The sequence below is a fragment of the Mesoplodon bidens genome (assembly GCF_964165515.1).
Source record: "Mesoplodon bidens genome assembly, chromosome: 8".
Taxonomy (NCBI): Eukaryota; Metazoa; Chordata; class Mammalia; order Artiodactyla; family Ziphiidae; genus Mesoplodon; species Mesoplodon bidens.
Window position 1 is genome coordinate 22,055,333 of NC_138165.1, and position 27,256 is coordinate 22,082,588.

The 27,256-nt window shown below is 36.8% G+C and overlaps 1 protein-coding gene across 1 annotated transcript in view; it reads right to left on the minus strand.

The window, feature by feature from the left end:
- Positions 1-710: 710 nt before the first annotated feature.
- The window catches only part of AGPS (alkylglycerone phosphate synthase), a 149,138-nt gene continuing 122,592 nt past the window's right edge, over positions 711-27,256 (minus strand). The window contains exons 18-20 of the mRNA XM_081243054.1: positions 22,679-22,778; positions 20,472-20,529; positions 711-4,371 (exon numbers count right to left, since the gene is read on the minus strand). Coding sequence (XP_081099180.1) covers positions 4,250-4,371; positions 20,472-20,529; positions 22,679-22,778 — 280 coding nt within the window. The 3' untranslated portion in view covers positions 711-4,249. The remainder of the gene's footprint in view (positions 4,372-20,471; positions 20,530-22,678; positions 22,779-27,256) is intronic.

The window sequence follows — 27,256 nt, forward strand, 5'->3', positions numbered from 1 at the left end:
CTTTTTGGATATGTGAACAAGACTGCTTTAGGGGTTAAACAACATGTTTCATAGGGTGCTTACGAAAAACACTGCCAACAATAAGATGCCTTAAAAACATGTATATATGCTGCTTAGAAATCCACACCGAAATATTTTTTTTCCTTCTCTCTCTCTCTCTTGCTGATTTGGAAGTTCAGAGTCTTTGAAAAATGCTCTTAATGATATGTAACGTGTTATTTTTGTTGTGGGGAAAAAAAAAGTACAAAATAATCTCCTTTGGGAACCAAAAAAGAAACCTTTTCATGTTCACAGAACTAGTTACTTAATTCTGTGATGGTTCTTTGGCTTCAGTGGTCCTTACTCACGTCTGTTAAGGAATTCTTGTGGTTAGGAGAGCACAAGAGCGCTCATTCTTTGAGGATCTTCCAAGGTTCAAATGGGAATGCTTCAGGTTCACAGGAGACTATACACCTCCTAGGAATATAACATTGATTTAAAATAATTAGAGAGTAATAAAACCTAGCTAACAATATATTCATCTATAAATCCAAAAGGATTTAGTTATATTTAGGTTGCACTTGATCATGCTTCATCAATAAAATTATAAAAATTAATTTTGTTTTCAAATCAGAGGAAATATGAAGATGAAAAACTAAAATCGAAAGACAAACCCAGACGCAAACAGAAGAATGAACAGCTTCACACCCCGTCTGAAGAAAAAAAATCTCTTAAACCCAGGTCCATTTTATTAATAATATAAGTTTCTATAATCTGTTGACATTACAGGTAGTTTTTACAGTTAAATTTCACACCAAGACAAACACTGTTTGCTTTAGGGAGCAGAAAGCTGAGTAACTTACATCCTTCATGTTACACACTGTATTTCAATAGTTTAAAACAATCTTTTACACCTTCTGGATTTCCGCATCAATGTACTATATGAAATTAATGAGGATTAAATGTATATATTGACAGGTGGCTCATTTGGGAACGTGAAGCCTTGGGCAAAGGTAAGCTTTCATAAAGCCAAAGGTGATTCTGGATTCTTCAATCCTATCCTGGCACTTGTTATTTTCGGCTTTTCTCCCACCACGAGCTAAACCCTAATTAAAATCGAAATCACCAAAGATTAAGTGGTAACAAAAAGCTATTAAAGATGTCCTTAACTCCTGTCTCAGTGCTTCTTAAAATGTAGATATGCTTTCCACAGAATTCCACCTTGGCTGCTTCAAGCACCAGCATGTGCAGTTTGTGCATCAATGCATAATAAATGTTTGCATTCTACGTTTACAAAGAATAGATGTTCAACCAAACTCAGCCCATTTGAACAGCCAAGGTTACAGACTTCAGCTTGGGACCACAGGACTTCTCTGAGCAGCTATAGTTAAGAAGTTGCAGCTATAAAAGAATATGACAATGGAAAACCTCTGAAGCCAACATGCAAAAGTCATTTTCAAAACTGCAAGCTAGGACTCAGCAGTTACTAAGAGAATATTCTGAAAAAGAGGTTTTCTTGCAACCATCTGTATCTGGTTTAATACACACACTGATGGAAGTTCATCCTTCACTGAGTTTTTGTTTTCCAAAATACATCAACACAGCTATGTATACTAGAATGCTTCCAGCTTCATAAACAGCTTTTAAGTAAGAGTACTATAGTATGTAAGCATTTAGGAAGAAAACTCCCAATTCCTCAAGAGAGGAAAGAATTTAATCCTCTTTCTTTGCGGTAAAATGCTGGGTACAATAAACATGTGGATTCTGCAATTCTTACTAAACTAAAAAAGCTCATGTTACTTAGCATAACACTAATAAACTCACTTATATACTGTAAAGTGCACCAAACATTAAGGCAGCTGTTTCTCTAGGGGTCAATAAAGCCTGTTCATACTGACTCTAGTATTCAATGCCATTTCTCACTAGCAGCAAGTTCCCATTCCCACTAAAATGTCAACCCAAATGTGACATCATCAAATAAAATATTAGAAATATGACTAATTTAAGAAAGACAAATTGGTGTTATGCAGTTATGCAGCTGAGGCACCTCTCAGAGGTGGGTGCGTGGAAGCAGGGAAAGCCTTTCTGATTTACTAAATCAGAGTGAAACAGTACTGATGAGTGTTTATGTGTTTCAAAATGATCCCTGTAGAAATGATTCTAAGTACAAAATGTAGTCATCACTACAAAATCAAGGTTGGAGAGGCATGCATGCATGGAAGAAAACAAACGCATAAATCACTAATTTCTATAAGGTTCATGTAGAATAGTGAACAATTTCAGGTGTTACATTTCCTAATTCTGAGGTTATTGAAAACTGAACTCCCTAGGAAAGAATGTTATAACAATCACGTGCAAAGGAATGGATCTGCTTATGAATCTGTCAGTTTTATTTTTAAAAAATTACTCAGAAACATGTATACACTCCAGTGAGATATTAGTATCGTATTAAATTTTACATTTTGATCACCAATTAGAGAAATTACTTTCATGAATAGATGCATTTCATAAAGCTGAGATTTTTATAATTCTAGAAGTGTAATTTCCTCATCAAGTATCCAACTATTTCAAATATCAAGGGCTTGAAGTAAAGATCTGCTGGAAATTTTATAATTAAAAATAAATCACCAATGAAGAGAGGCAGCTTCTAATAAATAAATATTTAGTTTTTGTTGTTAAACTAATGTTTCATTTTGATTTGCTTACAGATTTTAAGTTTATTAGTTTGAGGCCAATTTTATTTGTTAAAAATTATTCATCATTTTGAAGTCTTAAAAATATCATTTTGTGAATCAATTTTAGATTTTCTGGTTAAGGCTACTTCAGATATAAAAGGTATCAAACTGCCCAAAAATACTTTGGAGCTGTTGCTACATAGACAGTGTGTCCTTCTAAAGGACAGTCTGCATTTCGACTCATATTAGCTGATCAAATATTAATTCTAAAAAAATTATCAAAAGTTAGGTATTGCATTAAGAAAAGAATCTGTCTCAAAATGTGAACCATGAACCTTGACAGACAGTGACTCAAAGTAATCATTTCATTTATTTTAATATCCAGGTTTGAATGTAAAAATGTTTGCTAAATGTGGTTAACGTTCTCCCTATTGTTTAAGAAATATGATATTTCAAACTTTTGATTATGGTGTGTGTATTAATACATTATTTTTTTTAATTTAGGTTAAACCAGTAATTCAAAAAAGACATTAAACCATTATTAAAAACTAAATTGAAACTTTACTTTTATATGGAAATTTATCATGTTGTTTGGGTTAATTTTTTTAAAAAAGGTTTTTTGTCATTGAAACTGTTGAGGTTTTCAAATTCAGTAGCTGAATGATGACTGTGTTTCTTTAGCTGAAACAGTTCTTTGAACTGGAGACATTCAGTGTAAGAAGTCTTCCCTCTTCTGCTCCTGTTGTAGCTTCTTCTGCATCTCAGCAACAAGAATGTGAAATGAGAAACATGAGAACTGTAAGTTGAATAAAGACATTCCTTTCATGGTAAACCTGTTCTTCACGTACAATGAGTGATAAGTCAGCTTTTCTTATAAAACATATTATGAATGAATTAGGATATAACAATATGTTATCTCAGTGATACAAATACAACTCATACCTCAGTAGAAACAGAAACATGGAGAACAAAAACATGTCCCCTGACAGAATAAAGCATACTAATGATTTAAGGTTTTATAACTGTATACTAATTTCAAAGAAAAATGTAGGCCAAGCACCTTACAGAACTGAAGGCATCCTAAATAAGAGGTTGCCTATATTCTTTCATGGGTATTCTCCCTTAGTGACCTATTCACACTAGAATGCACTCTTAAAAAAACATACATGTATATCACTCCTCAGTGGAATCCTTCCCTAGATAGCTGCTTCCCAGAAACGTCCTTTTAAAAAAGAGACTAGAGAAACAATAGATGACACCAAAATCTGGCTTTGTTCCTAAGAAGAAGCATCAATACAAAACAGCTGGCAGCATCTTCTGAAATTAACCACTGGCAGCCTTGTGCTGCCTGACTGAAATCTGAAATGACAACCAGTTGGCTGTAAACTGATACACCTACAATGAGAGAGATTTAGGAATACCATCTGTCAATCCATAGATGTAGAAACAAAACAAACTACAGAATGAAACAAACTTATTTTAAACCAACAAACAAAGGTAGCTGAAATAAAGTCCATGATATATCTGATTACTGGTATAACCATAGTTAAAGACTTAAAAAAAAAGTGACATTTTTCTTAACAATAGTAATGGATTTATAAAAGGTTTCTGTTTCCAAAGATGTTATTGGGGTCCACATATTCCTTGACAGACTTCAGCATCCCAAAGCCGACATCAGAGATACTTTCCTTTAGCCACTGCTTCCGTAACTTGCCCACTGGAAAAACAAAATAAAAAATGCTTCAATATACACTATGATGCTGGGAACCAATCAATCTTATGACCACGAATGAACAAACACTGTGTGATAAATGCTTTTATTCAAAAATGAGAAATGTTTTGCTGTATTTGATTTATTGAGCCCACCAGACTATCAAGCTCATTAAGCTCAGTGTACTCCCAGGGGAGCCTGTGCTCCACAGTGTCTCCTTTCTTTGTAAACTGTAAAATGGAGATGAAGGGAGCCTGCACTGAGATTATGGCCCATTTTACAAATAACAAAATGAGAAAAACATGCATTTCAAAAGAACCCACCTCCTGTCTTTACCAGAACATGCCAAAGTTTCAGAGAAAATAAAGTTAACTAAAGAAAACATATCCAGATGAATTTGCTGGGTGTACTACAGCAAAAACTGACAAGCTATATATCCATAAAATATTTTGAGAACAAAAGCTTTTAAAAAATTGAGAATATCTGAACTTTGGGCTTAAGAAAAAAATCTGGTTATGAGCTTTCCATTTGCATTTTCTTTTCATATGACTTTAAAATAAATTTGCATGTTCAAATAATTGTTATTTTCTTCCTATTATTTTTCCAGAATTAGAGTTTTTTTAGGCACTAAATAAATCAAATACTTAAACCATCTTAAATTTAATTATCTGCTTTTATACACTGTATCATGTTCCCCTTCTTTGTTTCTAAGTCTTGCTAATTTATTCTGAGAATAACGAATATAATCATTAGCAGCATAACTTATATTTTAAAAGGCATTCAACGAAAATGTAACCTTTTCTAAGCAGAACTTTTATAAGAAAGGATATGTACTTAATCTATAAAAGAATTCTGAAATGTCAATTTACTTTGGCATTAAAAAGCAAAGCAGGATGCTGATTCATCTATGGGAAAATGGATAAATCTTATTTACGGGTAGGATTATTTGTAGTTAGTACTTTTCAAATGTATTATTGTAATAACTGAATTCAAATGGTCATTTTCCACAAATGTTCATTAATGATCCAAAGTCATCAGCAGCGATTCAATTGGCCAACTAAAATGGGAAGCCTTCTTTCATTAAAGTATTCAGCCTGTCATTCTAAAATGCACTCTCATTTATCAGGCTTCAGTGATCCACCATAGCATCTGCCTTTTGGAAAACTTAAATACCACTTTAAGCTCAACTCAAACCGTCTTTTGTGTCCAGTACTCCAGGAAACCACCAGTTGTCGTTAAAATAATAAATAGCATGACATTCTCAGAAAGCAAAATATTTCTGCTTGGCTTCTAGAAATAAAAAAGCATTGCTGGTATTAAGATGAGGAAAAATGCTCTACAGAAGGAAAAAGAAATCTTAAATTCAAAATAAAAATTCTGTTTAAAAGAGCTCTAAAACCAGAAGCCAAACAGTACAAACTGCTATTCATGCAATCTCTACCACCTAAAAGATGTTCTACCGGGTCCTCCTACTATCTCCCTAAGGGACAGCTCACCACAATGACTCAGCCTTAGTTTTCTCATATGCAAAGGGATTAGAAGCTACAGAATCTTTTCACTCCAAATATCCTACGATTTTTGCACTAAGAAAAAGTTACAAATCAGTTATTTCCAGATTTGCTCCAAGGTATTAAAAGAAAAAAAAAACTACTCTGTGAACGGTAGAAGTGGCATTATTATAAGCTACCGACACTGAGGCAACTCAAGAGAGTGGGATGAAAAGCAGTCAATGCCAGTCTCCACTGTTATCTGTAATATAGTTTCACTGAATGTGTCCTGTGGTTATGGATGTAATTGTCCTGAAAAGACTGCAAACAACTGCTCCGACAAGATGGAGCACATTAGAACCTCAGCAGGATGCCCAACAGCTAGCTCGTCTGCCTGGTTTTACACCTCTAGTAATAATCCAATTCCACAAGGAGCTGAACCATCCTCTGAGAAGCCACCCAACAGCCACTGCATATTTAATGAAGTCGCTCACCAAGCGCTGGAAAACAGAAGGTGCTTGAAGTGCATCATTAGTTCTGTCAGAAGGATAATTTACACATCTATCTTGTCAAATTTTCTATGGTTTATACTTTTACAATAATCAATCTAACATACATTTGATTAGTGAACTAGAAAGTTAAAAAAATAAAAGGCAGTACAGGCAGCATAGCTGTGGCCCCTCAAAAACATATCTGATAAAATAATTTAACCCCTTGATGACCTGATGGCAGAGGTCTGTAAGCTTCTTCTGTTAGTGATAACAGAATTTGAACTGAGGTCAGAAATCAAAGTTTATGCAATTAAAGGGACTAGAAATCTTTTTGGATTTGCTTAACAATTTAAGTCAACTACATTACAGGATAAACGTACACAGAGAAAAGAGAGTTTAAGTAAAAATGCTTAATGAGCATTTATAATACAAGATTATAGGAAATAGTCTTCATAAAATTCTAGAGAACCTTCTCTGGCTGCCTCAGATGAATTGATAAATTAAAAAAACAACAATGAAACATCAAAGGCCCTAATCCCAAAGATGGGATCATACTTCAAAGTAGAAGACTTTTATTCTAGAGTTAAACAACAACAATAATAATGCCATTTGTACAATCTTTATTTGCACTGCTAGGCATTTTAGAAATTAGATTATACTGATCTGGACATGTGTAACACATGTGTGTGCACAACTATATAGTAGCTGCTTACATATCTGTAGACTCATTTTCAGAAAAGGAAGCATGCCATACTAAAGGGGAGAATGGATGAATGAAAACAGCAAATAACAGGTGGCCAAAGACTACTTCAACATTCCTTGTATGTATAGTTATCCATGAAAAGTCATGTGTACCTTCATACCACATGAAGCTTATTCCTCTTTCCAGACTTGGATTATCTGATGTGGGATATTCATGACTACTGACTCAACTACACTCCTGTGACTTCTGATCCTCTAGAAGTGTAAACCTAGCTTGAGAGCCAACACTAGAGCTACAAAAAGCCAAATCCACCATTTCTGAAAATAAGAAAGAGACCCCGTGTTCCATAATTCTCATTTTTTCTACATATTCAATGCTCAAAATACTTAAGCCAGGTATTTAAGAGTCTTAGATGTATTTTTAAAGGTACAAAAATCATAGGCCAGCCAAATACAGAAAACTAATGGAGGAAATTCTTTGTCTGCTTAAATTAAAAGTGGAGTTCACTTTTTTTTTTCTTTTTTTTCTTTTTTTTTTTTGCGGTACGCGGGCCTCTCACTGCTGTGGCCTCTCCCGTTGCGGAGCACAGGCTCCGGACGCGCAGGCTCAGCGTCCATGGCTCACGGGCCCAGCCGCTCCGTGGCATGTGGGATCCTCCCGGACCGGGGCATGAACCTGTGTCCCCTGCATCGGCAGGCGGACTCTCAACCACTGCGCCATCAGGGAAGCCCCTGGAGTTCACTTTTTTACAATTTAATTTCTTATACTGTATATACAGACAGAATAAAATAAGTATTCTGTGTTTTTCTCCATAATATACAATACGTTAAAAAATTATACTTTGGGGACTTCCCTGGTGGTCCAGTGGTTAAGACTTCGCCTTCCAACACAGGGGGTGTGGTTTGATCCCTGGTTGGGCAACTAAGATCCCACATGCCTTGCGGCCAAAAAGCCAAAACATAAAACAGAAGCAATAGTGTAACGAATTCAATAAAGATTTTAAAAATGGTCCACATCAAAAAAAAATCTTTAAAAAAAAATTATACTTTGGAACAGAGAAAATAGAAGCTTTTTGAAATCACAGGCTCAACAGTCCCCTTTGGATGCTAACGGCTTCAAGAAATAACACATTTTGTGGGAAGATCAACAGCAAAGACTGAACAGACATGTATATAAGAGGGATGGGTAATGGGAGTCTTGTGTGTGGAAAATGTGAACATGTTGGCCAGCCTAGCCACCAAAAATTATCTGGAACTAATCTTTGTGGTCTAAGGGGCTGAAGACTTAGCAGAAACTACCTAATAATCTCATCTTAAAAGGGACACATCTAGGGTCTGCTAGCCAGAGTTCTTTTTAGCTAAATTAAAAACTCTCTGAATTATGAATTTGATTACAAGGCTGAAAAGACTTATTATACACTTATTTAAAAAACAAATCATGGGCTTCCCTGGTGGTGCAGTGGTTAAGAATCTGCCTGCCAATGCAGGGGACAGGGATTCGAGCCCTAGTCCGGGAAGATCCCACATGCCACAGAGCAGCTAAGCCTGTGCACCACAACTACTGAGGCTGCGCTCTAGAGTCCGTGCTCCGCAACAAGAGAAGCCACTGCAATGAGAAGCCTGCGCACCGCAACGAAGAGTAGCCCCTGCTCACTGCAACTAGAGAAAGCCCGCACACAACAACGAAGACCCAACTCAGCCACAAATAAAAATAAATAAAATTTATTAAAAAAATTAAAAACAAATTATGAAATGGGCTGTACGTTTAGAAGATTACTGAAGCTGAAGCTCAGAAGGAGAATTTAGCCAAAGTTAAAAGCACCTAACTGTTACTGAAATAACAGTATTTTGAAAGTTCTACTTTGGGCATCCTGGATACCTTTTTAACACTATTCTACAGGTCAGATTTAAAAAAGAAAATCTGGATTTAGCTTCTTGTATGAGTGATCTGAGCACTGACTTTGTATTTCAAGATTTAATTAACCCAACTAAACTACTGGTGGATTATCTAAGGAACTAGCGCTAAAGGGACACCAACCTCTTGTCAGATGAGGTTCTGGCCCCACGCAACTTGATCTGTACTGATGAGAACAGAGAAGGACAATGGACAATTTCCACTCTTTCTGGTATCCGGTGATCTAACTATGATGATGTTTCTTTGGGAGGGAGTGGCGTGGGGTAGAACGTTCAACCTGAAAGAGGATTTAGTTGTCCGTCGGTTTGTGCTCTAAGGCATCTGTGTGTGTGTTTGGCTTTGGTGGAGGTACATGCTGAAGCCAACAGGTTTCCAGCTGAGGGATGCGAATATCCAGCTTTTAAAGACACATGAGATGGGACTATAACTATCGCGGAGTCTGATTTAATGGATACTTAAAGTCACGTTTGATTTATTAAGTCATCTGATGTATTTTCTACTACTAATGAAACTTCTGACATCAAGATGAAAGATTCATAGATAATTAAAATCTGGTATTATAAGATTTTTCTCTTATTAAATATTTTTATATGTCAGTTTTCTTTATGCTAAGGTTTTATCTGTGCAGTTTATATAGCAGCTCTAAGATCTTACAGATCCTTGAATAGGTCTTTAGAGATTATGAAACAGAAAAAAAACCCTGAATCATCAAGATAATAACAGATCACAAGAGCTGGATTCAATCTGTCTTCAGAACACAATCAAGTGCTAATTCTGCTATACATCCCCAAAAGATGGCTTGACACGCTCGAAGTTTAAACCAAGTGGCAATTAATGCCTATACAACAGAGCTGAAAGCAAGTGAACAGGCCAAATAACATGAAATAGATAAGGACAGAAAAGGACAGTCAACATCATATGCTCCTTGAAGACTAGGGCCATGTTTTATTCATTTTTGTAGTGCTGTTGCATAATATAGTGTATGCCACACAGTAAGAATTCAAAAAATGTTAGTTAAAAAATAAATGTTGAACCACAGTTATCTATAAGTCATTTTAGATAAGATGTAGGGATGCAAATATCCAGGGAAAGGCCATCTGGGTTTCCTTAATTTCCTTTGGTTTTATCTGTCTTGCATTCCCTATATTCTGACATTATTTCTTGGATATACTCAGAGCTATTCTATATTAGCTAAGATAGGAGAAGGTATGCCACAGAACCTAACTCTCTTTTCCTTCAAATCTCTAGGAATCTTTGGACTATATCAATAGCTCTCAACAGAGGCAATTCTGCACCCTAAGGGACACTAAGCAATGTCTAGAGAAGTTTTTGGTTGTCGTAACTGGGGCGATGTTACCAGCATCTAGTGGGCAGAGGCCAGGGATGCTGCTAACATACTACAATGCACAGGATGGCCCCCACACAAAGAATCTAGTCAAAAATGTCAACAGTGACAAGACCAAGAAATCTCGGATTATGTTTCCAAAGGTCTGTCTCCTAGGAGCCCAACACTTTCCATAAAAGCAACATATCTTCACTGCTACAACCAACTGGATTAGCAGTGAATGGCTTTTACTATAGCAAGGTGACCTTGTTCTAAATTTGAGGCTACTGACCAAACTGAAAGAAATTCTGGAAAAGTGGTAGACAGAAGTTATACTCTGAGAAAACCTACCATTAATGACAAATGCTAGTTTATTTCAGAACTTAACTCCTAAAGACTTGAATCTAATATCTACTGAAAAAAACTTTTAAGCCGTATTTTTGGGCCATTTTCCCAGCCAATGTGTGAAAATATATATGAAATAAAGCTTCACAGCACTGTCTGGTAGAACTTCCTGTGTCGATAGAAATGTTCTGTATCTGCAGTATTTAACACAGTAGCCCCTAGCCACATGTGGATATCAAGCACTTGAAAGGTGGCTACTGCAAATGAGGAAATAAATTTTTATTTCATTTTAATTAATTTAAATTTAAATAGCCACAAGTACCCTAGTGGTTTCTGTGTTAGACAACAAAGACAGAACATTAAAAATTAACTTTACCTAAAGTTATTTTTAACAGATCTTATACTTGAAAATATCTATTAGGATTAATTGTCTGCTAATCACCTGAAACTGACTATAAAAAGTTAATTATTCTGTAACAATATAATAATGTAGTAGAGGTATTCTGAGACTAACATCTAGTACTTAGAGAGTCTTGGTCATAAAATTGCTAGGGAGAAAAAGTTCTCTTTAGAGGTCCAAAGAGAAGTGGTATTATCCAAGCCACCCATTCTCTCCTAGTGGCTGAGACAATACACCTGAAGCTGGAAGTTACTACAGGTACATATAGCACAAGGTAAGAGATGGCAAACACAACGTTGTCCCTGCCCTTTGTCTGGGACTGGGCATCTGTAATTGCAAGGGTAGGAAGGAGCAGGGATCAATACATTCTTACAACAGATTTTCTGTCAGCTCTCAAATCTGTTCATCCTATGACATAGCTGAAATAGTTAAATGTTCAATTACATCATGGATTAAATTGGCTTTTACAGTCTGGTCTTAGAATCTCACTATTTACAACATTGCTTCGGTGGAAAAATATTATAATCAACTTTAAGTTTTGTGAGAAAAAAGCCAATAACAAAGAAGAAACTGAAGGAAAAAAAGTTAAGAGTAAAACAAACTTTCTGCTACCCTATGGTAATCTGATCAAGATTCAATATTGGAAAGGCTATACTCATCTGGTAGCTATCAAAAGACCAAAATCACAACCAGCATATTGACACTGATATAGTCAAGATACAGAACATTTCCATCCCCACAAAGATCCTTGTGTTGCCTATTTATAGTCATCCCCGCCCCACACCCAACTCCTGGAAACCACCAATCTGTTCACTATTTCTCTAATTTTGTCATTTCAAAAATGTTATAGAAATACTATCACACAGAATGCAACCTTTCAGAATTGGCTTTTTTTCACTCAGCATAATTTCCTGGAGATTCATCCAAGTTGCTGCATGCGTTAATGGTTCGTTTCCCCTTACCACTGAGTTGTATTCCATGGTATAGACGTACCACAGTTTGTTTAGCCATTTAATGGTTGAAGGACATCTGAGCTGACTCCAGTTTGGGACTACTATGAGTAAATCTGCTCTGAATATACATATACAGGTTTATGTTTTCAATTCTCTGGTATAAATGCCCAAGAGTATAATTGTTGGGTTGAATGGTAGTTACATGTTTGATTTTATAAGAAACTGCCAACTGTTTTTACAGAATGACTGTACCACGTTATGTTCCAACCAGTAATGTATGATTGATCTAATTTCTCTACATACTTGCCAGCATTTGACACTGCCACTATTTTTTTATTTTAGCTTTCTGATAGGTGTATAGTGGTTTCTCTTGTGGTTTTAATTTGCATTTCCCTAATGGTTATTGATGTTGAACATCTTTTCATGTAATTGTCACTTGTATATCCTCTTCAGTGAAATGATTCTTCATATCTTTTGACCAGTTTCTAATTGAATTGTTTGTATTTTACTATTGAGTTTTGAGAGTTATTTATATATTATAGATATAGGTCTTTTATTGGATATGTGGTTTGCACATATTTTCTCTTACTCTGTAGCCTAACTTTTCATCCTCTTAACAGAGTCTTCCACAGAGCAAACATTTTTAATTTTGATGAGATCCAATTTATCAATTTTTCCTGTAATGGACTGTACTTTTGGGGAACAGTCTGAGAACTCTTTGCCCAACTCTAGATCTTGAATATTTTCTTTTTTTTTCTAAAAGTTTTATTATTTTATGTTTTACATTTAAGTATATTATCTGTGTTGAGTTAATTTTGGCGTGAGGTGTGAGGTTCAGATCAAGGTTCTTTTTTTTTTTTTTTTAACCTATCAATGTCCAATTGTTCCAGCACCATTTGGTGAAAAAGCTATATATTTCCTCCACTGGACTGCTTTATACCTTTGTCAAAATTGGTTGGACATATTCGTGTGGGTCTATTTCTGAGCTCTCTATTCTGTTCCATTGATCAATATGTCACTCCTCCAATACCACACAGTCTTGATGACTGTATATTATAAGTCTTGAAATCAGGTAAATTGATTCCTATGACTCTGTTCTTTTCTCAGAATTGTTTTAGCCATCTAGTTCCTTTGCCTTACCATATAAATTTGAGAATAATCTTTTCTATATCTAAGAAAAATCTTTCTGAAATTTTGAAAGGAATTGTATTAAATAGGTAGATCAATCTAGGGAGAATTGACATCTTTATACTAGGTTGTTTTCTACCAATCCATGAACACATCTCTCCATTTATTTAGGTCTTTGATTTTTTTCATCAGCATTCTGTTATCTTCAGAACACAGATCCTGTATATATTTTATTAGATTTATGCATAGGCATGTACATATTTTGTTAATTTAAATGTCTTATTTGGAACATATGTAAATGGTACTTGCATTTTAAATCTCAGTTTCTATATGCTTGTTGTTAATATATAGAAATGCAATTGATCTTGGTGTGTGCTCTTGTATGCTGCAATCTTGCTGATCTTTTTCTAGTAGATTTTTTTTAGGCGGGGGGTTTCTACAAAGACAATCATGTCATCTATAAACAGCAATAGTTTCATTCATCCTTTCCAATCTGTATGTCTTTTATTTCACACTGTAGGTTTTTAACAAAGCTGATCTTTTGCTCATTATTTTGAGTAGTCTCTTTTTACTTTTAAAGTTCCTGATACTATTGGATTATGTTAAGACCACAAAAACTGTTAAGAGCAGCTACCCCATAATTATTCTCTGAACAATAGGAAATAATTTTGGTTAGGTAAAGACATCAATATTTAAACTAAGACTGGTTATATTTAATCAAGGTTTTTTACTTCCTGACAAGGCCTTAGGTATAATTTTAGCAAATGAACAACTTAAAAACTTAAGTCGTAAATTGAAATTTAAATATATGGCTGACATAAACGCTGCTGTTTAAACTGACCAGCTCGTCAGTTACAAAAACAAGCACTATGAAGATTAAGTTAAGCAGGCTTTATATTTCCTATAGCCTCCAGTTCCAGACTACATCTGTTTTCTTTGATACACAAAACCAGAGTTAAAATAGCTCCATTTATCACAGCATGATTGTAGGCAGACAAACCAGCCTGTCTGTTTCCAGATAGTGAAAGCAACTGTTATTAATCACAATTACAGGCCAAACCCTCTAACAGAAACTACATCAATACTCTCCCAACCCCCAGCCCTTCTACTTTTGAACTCAAAAATGGTACTGAGAATATCATGATACTGCCTGAAGGTCAGTAACTAAAGATGCTCCTATGAGGTTGCCTTGAGTTTTAAGTTCAGGATGCAAATTAAGAAAAATCTTTTCTACACATATAAAAAGCAATCTTTTGAGAGCTCTATTATTAACTTTAGAAGGATAATTAAACCCATTCTATTTAAAATTTATATGGAAAGATTTCTGCTTTATGAAACTATACTGAATAGCACAGGATATTTGAAATTTACAAATTAGGTGATTAACTTTAAGCAGAGAAGCATGTATGAAAATAGACATTTTTTATAGCAAATTTTGTTGCCAATTGTGCTGCTCTTTCATACAGCTTGTAACAGAACCTCCTATAGGGTGAGACTAACTGCAGGTTATAGATGAAAATGTTAAGATAATTACTGAATTATATTCCTTGAATATATGGGTTTTTTTCAAATAAACTGTAACCCTTTCTTCAATGGTTAGAGTAGGGGGTTAAGAATACAAACCAGAGTTTCACTTGGTGCTGCCTACTGCTTTTATTTTTTTAGAAGACTACTGTTTCTTAAGCACCTACTATATGCAGGACATTTCTGATGCTTTACATACATTATCACACTTAAGTCTTACAATAATCTGAGGTAGGTACTATTCCCATTTTGCAGATGAGAAAACTGCAGCTCAGAGAAGTTATTTCCCTAAGGTCACACAGGTAGTTAAGTACAGAGCCAAGAGTCAAATACAGATTTGATTCCAAAGCCTATGTTTTTCCCCTCTGTTTGTAAGCCTCTCAAACTTGCGTTTGTTTTAAGATAAAGCTTAAATGGAATCTTACATATATAATGCATCTACGGAAGAACACTAAAATGGCTGGTGTTGGGCAGCTGTAGTGAAAGGCACATTATTTTACCCTACATTTCCACTGAATAACTGACTCTGCTAATACACATTCTCAGAAATATTATGGAATAAACTGAGCCTTTTCATGATTAAACATGACCCTATATTCAAACAAGGCCTGATTATTAAACGTTTGAAGTTAAATTAGCAAGGAGACTAATGCCATTCTAACATGAAAAATTCAGAGATGTCTGAGAATTTGCAAAATTGCCCCAAATTCTGTGAGCGCTTGGGCACTTAACTACTCACATAACATATTCATTGAGCATCTACTTCTATGGAGAACAGCCAGTTACTGTTCTAGGGACTGGGGAACACAGTGACAGACAAGATACAGTCAGTAACCTCATTGAACTTATTCGAATGAGGGACACATAAACTATACAAGAGAATAAGGAAGACACCTCTAAGAAGGTGACATTTTTATCAGAGATCTTCATGATGGGAAAGTGAGCCATGCAAATATCTGGGGGAGGGGAAACAAGAGAAAGAACATCAGGAAGAGACAGAATAAATAGCAAACGCCTTGAAGGGGGAAGAGGGTTGATATGCCTGAGAAATAGCAAGGACACTACTGCTAGAGGGAAAAAGTAGTAAGAGATGAAGACAGAGAGATAAAACACACAATGTATATCCTTGAAGGACCTGATAAGGACTTTGGATTTTATTCTGAATGTGAGGAGAAAATACTGAGTTTTAAAAAGATTACTTGGGCAGCAAGAGAAATGACAGCAGGGGAACAGGAGTGAAGGTGGACAGACCAATTAAGAGGCTGCAATTGTCCCAGCAGGAAAAAACAGTGATTTGAACTACGGTGGTGGTGGTGATCCCTTCTGGTATTTGGGAGTCATCTGCATAAGGATGGTGTTTTAAGTCCTGGGACTAAAGTAATCATTGAGGGAGTGAGGAAACACGGAGGAACAAACTGGCTCTGGGCTGAGCCCTGGAGCACGCCAGTGTTTATAAAGCGGTTTAGAAGACAACCTAGCAAAGGGAAAGCATCTTCATTTTACCAGCACATATGAAATATATTTTATGTTCAGGCTTACCTAGTTTCTTTTTCTAAGCCATAGAGGAATCCAAGTGGTTCAGAATTTGTTTACACACAGTCATATTTTTGACTGCATGAAAATAAAAAATATGAGAAATGTGATAGAAATAAAAAATTCCTATTTAAATGAGGCAGAACCTCTCAATAAATTAATATGCAATCAAACCTTGCTACATTCAAGTTCAAGTTAATAATTTCTAAAATTAAATTATTTCATCAACCTTGGAGTCTTCAACAAAAAAAGGCTTATAAGCCTAGAACCTGAAAATGCACATAAATTATACAAGGAGTTTTATTGTAACATGATCTGACCTGCATTTGTTTTATTACCTGATACTGCTGACATGTTAGAAACCTATAATCAGGAAGTATAAAAACGACCAGAAAGTCAAACTGACTTACGTGCAAGAACTGAGAAAACAATGAAATAGTTATGATGAGGAAATTAAAATGTTCATTCATTTCTGTTTTAACATCTAAAGCAGGACAAGCAACTAACTTAGTGTCAAAATTAAAGAAACAGAGGTTTTACATTTTAAAAGAGAAAGACTAATGCTTAGTATTTCTTCTCATATACTTTTAAATGCATGTGCCTCTTTTCAAAGGCTTTCACTTTCAATCTTTTTAGCTTTTGGCCTATTTTCACTATTTTATGTTCTTAAGTCAGAGGACAAGGACCCTGAAGCAGGATGACCTGAGTTCAAACTCAAATTCTGGCACTAACAATTACTGCTGATACTTTGGAGTAAGTTACTGTACACTCAGAGGCTTAATACATCTTCATCTGAAAGACAGGAACAATATCTACTCCACAGCATTTTGATCGGGATTAAAGGAGACTGTCATGCAGAGCACCTAGCAAATACTTACAGCTTTATAAATGTTAATTCCTTTCCCTATTTTATCTTCCTTCTCTTTGATGTTTTAACATCTATAGCATTTACATGTTTATTAAAGTCACCTTTTGAGTGCTTTTCAAAGAAAATGGGAGACTCTTATCTTGGTTAAAATATGATGATATCATAATCCTACCAGTTTTGATCAGCAGCCTTTTGAAATGCTATAATATTTTATTTTACTGGACTGTAAGATCTTTCAAGGGAAGGACTACCATTCTTTGAAATTCTATTGCCTAGTGGACCAGTAATATTTATAATGTGGAAAACATATTATACAACATTATTAAAAAGCATTTGGCATACTTCGTATCAAAAATATCCCAGGAGCTATTTATATTTTTTGCTTTGGAATCAAGAATTGAATAATCATGATCTTTTAGTTAATGAAGGCTTATATCTTTTGAACTATTCTTTAAATTAATTTCTATTTGCGTTTACTGAATAATAGATGATTAACCATAGCTTTCACAAATAAAGTCTAAGTCTCAAATAAATTTGTACTAGAATTACTTAACTCTTTATTATTTTAAATTTGTGTGATTTTTTTTTTCCTGTAATGACAGCCTCACACATACATTATTTCAAGTATGTTTATGTAGGTTCTGTTAGAGCCTGCTAAGAAGCTCTCAGTGTCTGAGGTGTACCTGAATAAGTATTGTCAACACTTCTGCCATACTAGACTTTCAGCATCTCACATATAGACACTATTGGCGGGACCTGAATATCCTCATAGATCCTAAAGGAGTAAAGTGTCATTGGCAAGAAAAAAAAGCGTTGGTTTGGCTTTCTTCCACAATGTTGCAGGTCATTTGGTCACTTCCATAACTTCTGTAGAATTTATCGCACTGTAAAGCTTAAGTAAATGAAGAATATCCTCTCACAATTAAGGAAATTAGTTCATATAACCCAGTTATCTAAATAACAATTAAGCCTCTATTTCTTTCTATATAGTACAAGATTTGGCTATTCTCACCCTCTTGCAGAATCACATCTCTCTCATATTTACTATCACAAACATAGCTCCTATAGTTCCTGACCTTAAAGGAAAAAGTGCACTTGTTGGCTGCTGACATGTACCAAAAGGCAAAATTGTTGGCTATGGAAAGGAAAATTCTTTTTTTCTTCAAATAAGTAATTATAGCTAAATTATTCTGTTTCCTCCCTCCATGCAATCAATTTAGAATGAAGAACATATTACTTAATGATATTATGTAATTTTACAAGTACACTTGTAAATTACATAGTAATACAGCGGCACCCTAAAACAAAATATACAAAAAAGATTTAAAATAAAGTATATAGCTTTCTGAACATTTTAAAGGAAGGTGCTAAAATTCTAAGCACTTTTATGAAATACCTCATGTTTATAGTTCCAAAATTAGGTTTAGACTTTTAGATTAATCAAAAGTTTTTAATTTCACTTGAGACGTTTCTAATATCCAATTTCTTCCCTTCTTCATTTTTGTCGTTCTAACATTCATTAGAATCTCCATCAAAAGGTAATAAACAGGAGAAGGAGGAAAAGAACAAATTCATTCACTTTAATGCTTATCAGTCAGCTAAGTTAGAAATTTATTTGTGGAGGTTAAGAAAAAGTAGAGGGAATGCAAAAGATTAAATTGATACAATGATGTTGGGAATTGTCTTTCTATTTCATTCATCCACATTAGCAATCTTCTTCAGGCCTGGGTGCAATAATGTCATATGAACACAGATCCTCCACAGTCCACTCTGTTTTCTACCAAAGTTCTTTCAATCATCCTACAAACATGTATGGAGGGCTGACTGGGGCCAAGCACTATTCTAGGTGCTGGTACACAGAAATGAAACAGAAGTCCCTGTCCTTATGGATCCTACTTAACCAGTAGGAGGAGATAGCTAATCTCAAGAAGTATAAATATATAGCATGTTAGATAATGTTAAATGCTATGATGGAAAATCAAACAGGGAAACAGGGATATGGAGAATCCAGAGTAGGAGTATAAGCTGAAATTTTTAAATTCAGTGGTCATTTATCTTCATGCATTTCCCTAAAAAAATTTTTTTAATTAAAAAAATCTATACATCTATTTTCTAGGCACCAATTTATATTGAGGGATATATTAAAAACACTGGTAGATATGTCTAGGTAGATATGACATAGGTAGATATATCATAATTTTTATTACTGATGGGATCAACTCTCCAATAAAAATACTACAATGATCAAAAAGAAATACTAAAACAGGGCTTCCCTGGTGGCGCAGTGGTTGAGAGTCTGCCTGCTAATGCAGGGGACACGGGTTCGAGCCCTGGTCTGGGAGGATCCCACATGCCACGGAGCAACTAGGCCCGTGAGCCACAGCTACTGAGCCTGCGCGTCTGGAGCCTGTGCTCCGCAACAAGAGAGGCCGCGATAGTGAAAGGCCCGCGCACCGCGATGAAGAGTGGCCCCCGCTTGCCACAACTAGAGAAAGCCCTCGCACAGAAACGAAGACCCAACACAGCAAAAATAAATAAATAAATTACTAAAAAAAATAAAGAGCCCTTTAAAAAAAAAAAAAAAAGAAATACTAAAACAGAATTAAAATCTTGAAAAAAGATTTTTTCATATCCCGCCTTGATTAATTTGCTGAATTTTGGGTGGGCAGAACAAACAGCTATTCAATATATGGTACAACTGACTTTAGCTACATTCCAACAGTGGATGAAAAACATTTAGGTAGGGCTTCCCTGGTGGTGCAGTGGTTGGGAGTCTGCCTGCCAGTGCAGGGGACATGGGTTCGGGCCCTGGCCTGGGCGGATCCCACATGCCGCGGAGCAGCCGAGCCTGTGCACCACAACTGCTGAGCCTGTGCTCTGGAGCCCGCGAGCCACAACTACTGAGCCCGCGTGCCACAACTACTGAAGCCCACACCCCTGGGGCCCGTGCTCCCCAATAGGAGAGGCCACTGCAATGGGAGGCCTGCGCACCGTAATGAAGAGCGGCCCCCACTCGCTGCAACCGGAGAGAGCCTGCGCACAGCAACGAAGACCCAGCACAGCCAAAAATAAAAATAAATAAAATAAATAAATTTATTAAAAAAACCAAAAAACATTTAGGTAGGTTCTTTTTCCCCCTTTAAAAATGTTTGCTCTAATGGTCAAATACCTCCCAGGCTTGCTGGGCTATCTTGGGTGACATGAAGTTCCTGAGAACTCAGAAGGCTGTCTAGGTTCTGTTATCTAGGCAGGCTTGTCAAATCAAGCTTCTGTCAGTTACTACCACAGCACAGGCAACCTCAGTGACAGACATAACAACTTCAAAGAGAGCCCTAGTGCTCTCAAATTACTCCTATTATGAGCCCCCCAGCACTGTATCAAACCAAATATTTTAAACAGTAGGAATATTAGAAATTCTACCCCCAAAAAAGAATACCTCCATGGTGATGCGACAGGCTCCCTCCATTAGCGAGGATTTCTTCTCTAGCAGCTGCCTAGAAACAAAACAACAAATTTGGAAACAAAACAACAAATAGATCACTTTGAGGTGAAAGAGTAAGACCCAACTCCCAAAGGAGATACGTACTTTCTGGGTTAAATAATAAACGAGAAGCCTAATTTTCCTTTCTCTTAGGTTAACTGTATTTAAAAAGCAATTAAAATATGCAGCCTAGCTTTATAAGTTTTTTTCTAGTGAATAGTCACAGTGTCTACAATTGTTACATCAAGATTCTAGAAAAGAAAAAGAAGGCAAAAGGATCAATTCAGCAGCACTAAATGATTAATAACAATAAAAAAAAAAGTTTTGTGAGGAGTCCGGTCCTACTCTGCAGTAAACATCTCGTTATACCAACAAACATTAATTGACTGTATATGGTATGTCCAGAAAAGTACTAAGCAATTTACCTGGAATAACTCAGTTATTTTCACTAAAGCCTTATGGAATAATTTCAATTACTCCTATTTCACAGATAAAGAAAATGAGGCTTAGATGGTTAAATTACTCACCTAATATCATACAGTGGGCATAAGACTCAAGATTACTTACAAAGCTATCAGGGATTAATGATAAAAACCCTTATGGAGAACATTTCTTAGGTCAATGCCTTGGGACAAATTACTTCTCAGGCTTATGGATATCTAAGTGTGAAAAAAAAACCTTGTTTTATCCTCTTAACACGTTAGGCTCCAAATAGGCTCCTTATAGAGCAATAAGGTTAGAAAGATAAACCTTAAAGCAATATATAGAATGACTGAAGTATGGGGTGAAAAAGGGTTACAGAAACTGGAATTATATTCAATTCATGAGTATATAACAGATATGAGGTAAAATCCCTACAGTGCCTTGAACCTCCTAGAACTACTTGGGTGTGTATAAACCATCAGAGTTAGGCCACAGTAGAAGAGGCCCTCTCTTCAGGAGGGACAGATGGACCACATCTCATTGCAAAGTAATTTATAAGAACCCTCTTCACTGAGGATTTAGGGGTTTTCAAATGAATCATACATATGCTAGCCCTACTCTAAGAGATTATGTCTTCTAAAAAATTATTTTAAGTAAAGCAATAACTACTTGAAACCAGCAGCACTTAGAGAATGGCAGTTTGGCTTGGGAAAGAAGGAACACCTTCATTTTTGTAGTACTACGGGGAAGGGGCCTTTGGGTAGCCAGAGGGCAATACCAAAACACTAAAAGGCTAAGGTGACAGGAAAGGACTCAAACTTTTGAGGATGATGGATATGTTCATTATTTTGATTGGGGTTACAATTTCACAGGTGCATACATATGTCAAAACCCATGAAACTGTACATATTATGTGCAGTTTACTATATCTCAATTATACTTCAGAAAAGCTGTTTTAAAAAAAAAAAAAAAAGAAAAGAAAAAAAAAGGAGGCATAAGAGGGAGCCAACCATACTCTGTGGTTTGGGTCTAAAAGTGTGCCACTGAAAATCATCTTGTGGTACTACCTTTGGCAGGCAGGCAACAGAGTTAACACTAGGACACCTGAGGTTTTATTTTTAACAAACCCCAGTCTCCTCCTGCTTCCTCCACAGTCTAGTCTGTTTCTTCAACTCTAGGCATACTTGTCATCAGAAATATTGACTATCAAACAGAAGGCGTTGTAAAAATTAGACGCTTAAGGTCATTTAAGAAATGTAATAGAAACTTCTGGCAAATGAACCTCAAAGGCCTACATATAACTTAAGCAAACAAAAAAATTATAAACCTAGAATTAGGAAATTACAGCAACATAGGCCAAGAGCTTTAGAGCCGCTGACCTCAAAAGCAGTCACCATATGGAGCTGGCTGGGCTGCTGAAGTGATATCAAGGGTCCCTATAGTCTTCCGTTATTTAATTTAATCAGGTATTATGTACTATAAGTAATATCCAAAGAATCACAGGCAACAGAATATTAATTTTAGAATATTAATTGTAATATGTATAAGGAATATGAATTTTAGACTTCTAATTCAGTATTCAATCCAGTGTAAAAATTATGTTTCTCATTTCTATGGGCTATCAACCAGGTAAACCACAAGTTATTAAAGACAGTCAAACTAAAATTCATAAATTGATAGTAAAGTTTACTTAAATTAATAAAAGAATATAAGAGCTATATTCATGTATGCAAAATTACCTCAGTTTGTTCAAACACAGTCAGTGGGTCACTGATTCCCCTGTAGTTAAAGGCAAAGTAGAAATAGATACATGCACCTGCATCATAAGTCTGAGTCACCCTAAAAAACAAACAGACAAAATCCCCCACAAGGCTTTAAGTGAAATCAGATTTAACATCTAGAAACTTAAAGACAAGATTGTCTGAATGATTTGCTTAAGCCATAATCTCATTCTCTACCTACCCTCTTACTCCGTGGAAGGAAAACAGATTTGCTGGATAAAGGATATCTAAGAACTACTTGTACTATTTTTATAACTTTTTTGTTAAGTCTGGACTATTACCCCAAAAATTTTTTTTAATTTTAAGATAATGTAAATATTTCTCCAACTGGCCTGAAATAAACAAAATTCCACTTCCTCAGAAGGGATTTTTCTTTTCTTTTTTAACAAAGTATACTGCAGTTATAGACAGCCCCAAAACAGACTACATGGAACTTGGTGATCCATTATAAGTCTTCTAAGCTTCCTCAAAGTTAACAAATACATATGAGAACTTAAAACCAGAAAACAAGAAAAATGTTCAAGTACCAAAAATGATCAGACTGGGTAAAACACAGCACCTTCACCAAGTTCACATTATTAGTAACAACTTTAAAAACAAATTGAATGACATGGCCTTAAGAGAGTATCTCTGAAGGTTTTACACTCTAGGTCCCATATGTGTGCATGCTGTATATGTATTTGCAAAAGATATCAAGAATGTTAGATTAATAAATCATATACATGATATATATCTGAGCTTTCAAAATGTAATTAGGTGAAGCATTTAAAAGGGAGCCAAGGTAATCACAGTCAAATCTCTGAATGCAATTTACAAAGGTTCCCACAAAGAATTTAACAGAAAGAGCAAATACAGAGGAAATACTTTTTTTACTACACAATACAAACAGAATCTAATCAATACTTTTTTTACTACACAATACAAACAGAATCTAATCCAAAATTTTAATGGCCTTTTAGGCCAAATGTTAGGTGCCTCAGAACAGAAGAAATGAACTGTTTAACAATGCTACTGTCAATCTGCCAGCTGTGTTTTTCTTCTAGTGTTAATTCACCCATAAAAAAGATCCCTTGAATATTTACATTTTAACTACCAGATTTAAAAGGTTAAGAAAAATTGGAAAACCATGTTACCTGCAAGGGCACTATCACTATGAATAACCAAATTTAAATAAATTTAAAGGATACATGAATGAAATGAGTTTACAGAAATTAGTAAAATATACATCACTCATATGAGAATCATTAATATCAGTAAATAGAAAATATAACTAAATATTAATAGAACATTGCCACCTTCCAACAAATCCAGGAGCTATATTACACAATTCAGTTTGCAGTAGATAAGGAGGCTTCTAAAATTATAACAAAGCTTGAGTGATCAGTATCTCAAACAAAGTAGAAATAACATTTTTTGGAAAACCTTAATCTAGGGCCATTTCAGAAAGTGACAGAACTAATACCTTTTAATAGATCAATTCTATCATTTAAGACACTTAAACACTAATGTCTTCCAAAATCATCTGGACAAGAGAAAGTGTGGCTGCCAAAGTCATTATATTATTCTTTAATTTCTAAAAACTTTTTGTGCTATATACTTTTTGGAGTACTGTACTTATGTTAGACTCACTGGCTAGGAAGTCCTTCCCACAAAACTTCCTCAGAAAATTTAGGGTTAGAATTCCTATTCCAGTATACAAAGTACCTTTTAAAAGACAGAAATGAAATAAGTGAACTTAATAAATGCATCCTACAGCTGAATTCTTTTCCTTGGGATCTCTGATTTCAATGAGATCTATAACTATTTTAAATTAATTTCAGAATAGCTTTTTAAAAAACTGGTTTAAAAATTACGTCTCATACATTCAACATTTATACTCAACACAGAATAATCTCCTTAGCCACTGTTAGTCAGCTCAAATCAAACTAAAGTAAAATCAAACTACAGTTAAGTGTTAATCAAGTATGTGCTATAAAAACTATATTTAAAACTTCTATTTAGCAAAATCATTCAATTAACTTAGACTTTGCACATTCTACACTTTGGTTTTATAGGATGATCACAGAAGCTAAGCGTTAGGCTTTTATCAGAAAATCCTTCTTAAAAATACAGCTATAGCCCCGGGAGGAAGATGGCGGAAGAGTAAGACGCGGAGATCACCTTCCTCCCCACAGATTCATCAGAAATTCATCTACACGTGGAACAACTCCTACAGAACACCTACTGAACGCTGACAGAAGACCTCAGACCCCCCAAATGGCAAGAAACTCCCCACATACCTGGGTAGGGCAAAAGAAAAAAGAATATACAGAGACAAAAGGATAGGGACGGGACCTGCACCCGTGGGAGGGAGCCATGAAGGAGGAAAGGTTTCCACACACTAGAAGCCCCTTCGCGGGCGGAGACTGCAGGTGGCGGAGGGGGAAAGCTTCGGAGGAGTAGCGGAGGAGAGCACAGCAACAGGGGCGTGGAGGGCAAAGCGGAGAGATTCCGGCACAGAGGATCGGTGCCCTCAGGCACACACCAGCCCTAGAGGCTTCTCTGCCCGGGGCGGGCGGGGCTGGGAGCTGTTATCGGCTTTCAGTCGGAGCGCAGGGAGAGGACTGGGGCTGGCGGCAGGAAGAGAGCCTGAAGGGGTTAGTGCACCACGGCTAGCCCGGAGGGAGTCCGGGGAAAAAGTCTGGAGCTGCCGAAGAGGCAAGAGACTTTTTCTTCCCTTTTGTTTCCTGGTGCGCGAGGAGAGGGCATTAAGAGGGCTGCTTGGGGAAGCGCCGGAGACGGGCGCAAGCCGCGGCTAAAGGCGCGGACCCCGGAAACGGGCGTGGGACACTGGGGCTGCTGCTGCCGCCGCCGCGGGGCCTGGGTGCGAGCGCGGGTCACTGTCCGCCCCGCCTTCCGGGAGGCCTGTGCACCCCCCCACTGCCGGGGTCCCAGGACCCAGGGACAGCTTTCCCGGGAAAGCGCACGGAGCGCCTCGGGCTGCTGCAACGTCACGCCAGCCTCTGCCACCGCAGGCCCGCCCCACACTGCGCGCCCCTCCGTCCCCTCTGCCTGAGTGAGCCAGAGCTCCCGAATCAGCGGCTCCTTTAAACCCGTCCTGTCCGAGCGAAGAAGAACGGACGCCCTCCGGCGACCTACGCGCAGAGGCGGGGCCAGGTCCAAGGCTGAGACCCGGGAGCTGTGAGAGCAGAGAAGAGACAGGGAAATCTCTATGTGCAGCCTCGGAGGCAGCGGATTAAAGCTCCATGGTCCACTTGATGTGCCCTGCGTCTGTGGAGTGCATGAATGGACAGCGAATCATCCTAAACTGAGGAAGTGGACTTTGAGGACAAGATTTAAGACTTTCCCCCCTTTTCCTCTTTTTACAACGAATTATCCCAAATTAAGGAGGTGGACTTAGCAATATTTCAGACTTCTCGCCCTTTTCCTCTTTTTACAACGAAGTATCCCAAATTGAGGAGGTGGACTTGGAGAGCAAGATTTTTGATTTTTCCCCCTGCTCTCTTTTTGTGAATGTGTATGTGTATTCTTCTGTGTAAGATTCTCTCTGTATAGCTTTGCTTCCACCATATGTCCCAGGGTTCTATCTGTCCGTTTTTTTTTTCAATAATTACTTTTTAATTTTAATAATGCTACTATATTTCATACTTTATTCTATTTTACTTTACCTGCTCTTTCTTTTTTTCCTACCTTCCCTTCCTCCCTCCCTCCGCCCCTCCTTTCCTTCTTTCTCTCTTTCTTTCCTTCCTCCCTCCCTCCCTCCCTTCTTCCTTTCACTCTTTCTCTTTCCTTCCTCCCTCCCTCCCTCCTTTCTTTCTTTCTTTCTTTCCGTCCTTCCTCCCTCCCTCCCTCCTTTCTTTCTTTCCTTCTTCCTTTCTTTCTCTCTTTCTTTCTTCTACTAATTCTTTCTTTCTACTTTTTCTCCCTTTTATTCTGAGCTGCGTAGATGAAAGGCTCTTGGTGCTGCAGCCAGGAGTCAGTGCTGTGCCTTTGAAGTGGGAGAGCCAACTTCAGGACACTGGTCCACAAGACACCTACCAGCTCCACATAATATCAAGCGGCGAAAATCTCCCAGAGATCTCCATCTCAACACCAGCACCCAGCTTCAGTCAACGACCAGCAAGCTACAGTGCTGGTCACCCTATGCCAAGCAACTAGCAAGGCAGGAACACAACCCCACCCATTAGCAGAGAGGCTGCCTAAAACCATAATAAGGCCACAGGCACCCCAAAACACACCACCAGACGTGGACCTGTCCACCAGAAAGACAAGATCGAGCCTCAACCACCAGAACACAGACACTAGTCCCCCCCACCAGGAAGCCTACACAACCTACTGAAACAACCTTAGCCACTGGGGACAGACACCAAAAACAACGGGAACTACGAATCTGCAGGCTGCAAAAAGGAGACCCCAAACACAGTAAAATAATCAAAATGAGAAGACAGAAAAACACACAGCAGGTGAAGGAGCAAGATAAAAATCTACCAGACCTAACAAATGAAGAGGTAATAGGCAGTCTACCTGAAAAAAAAT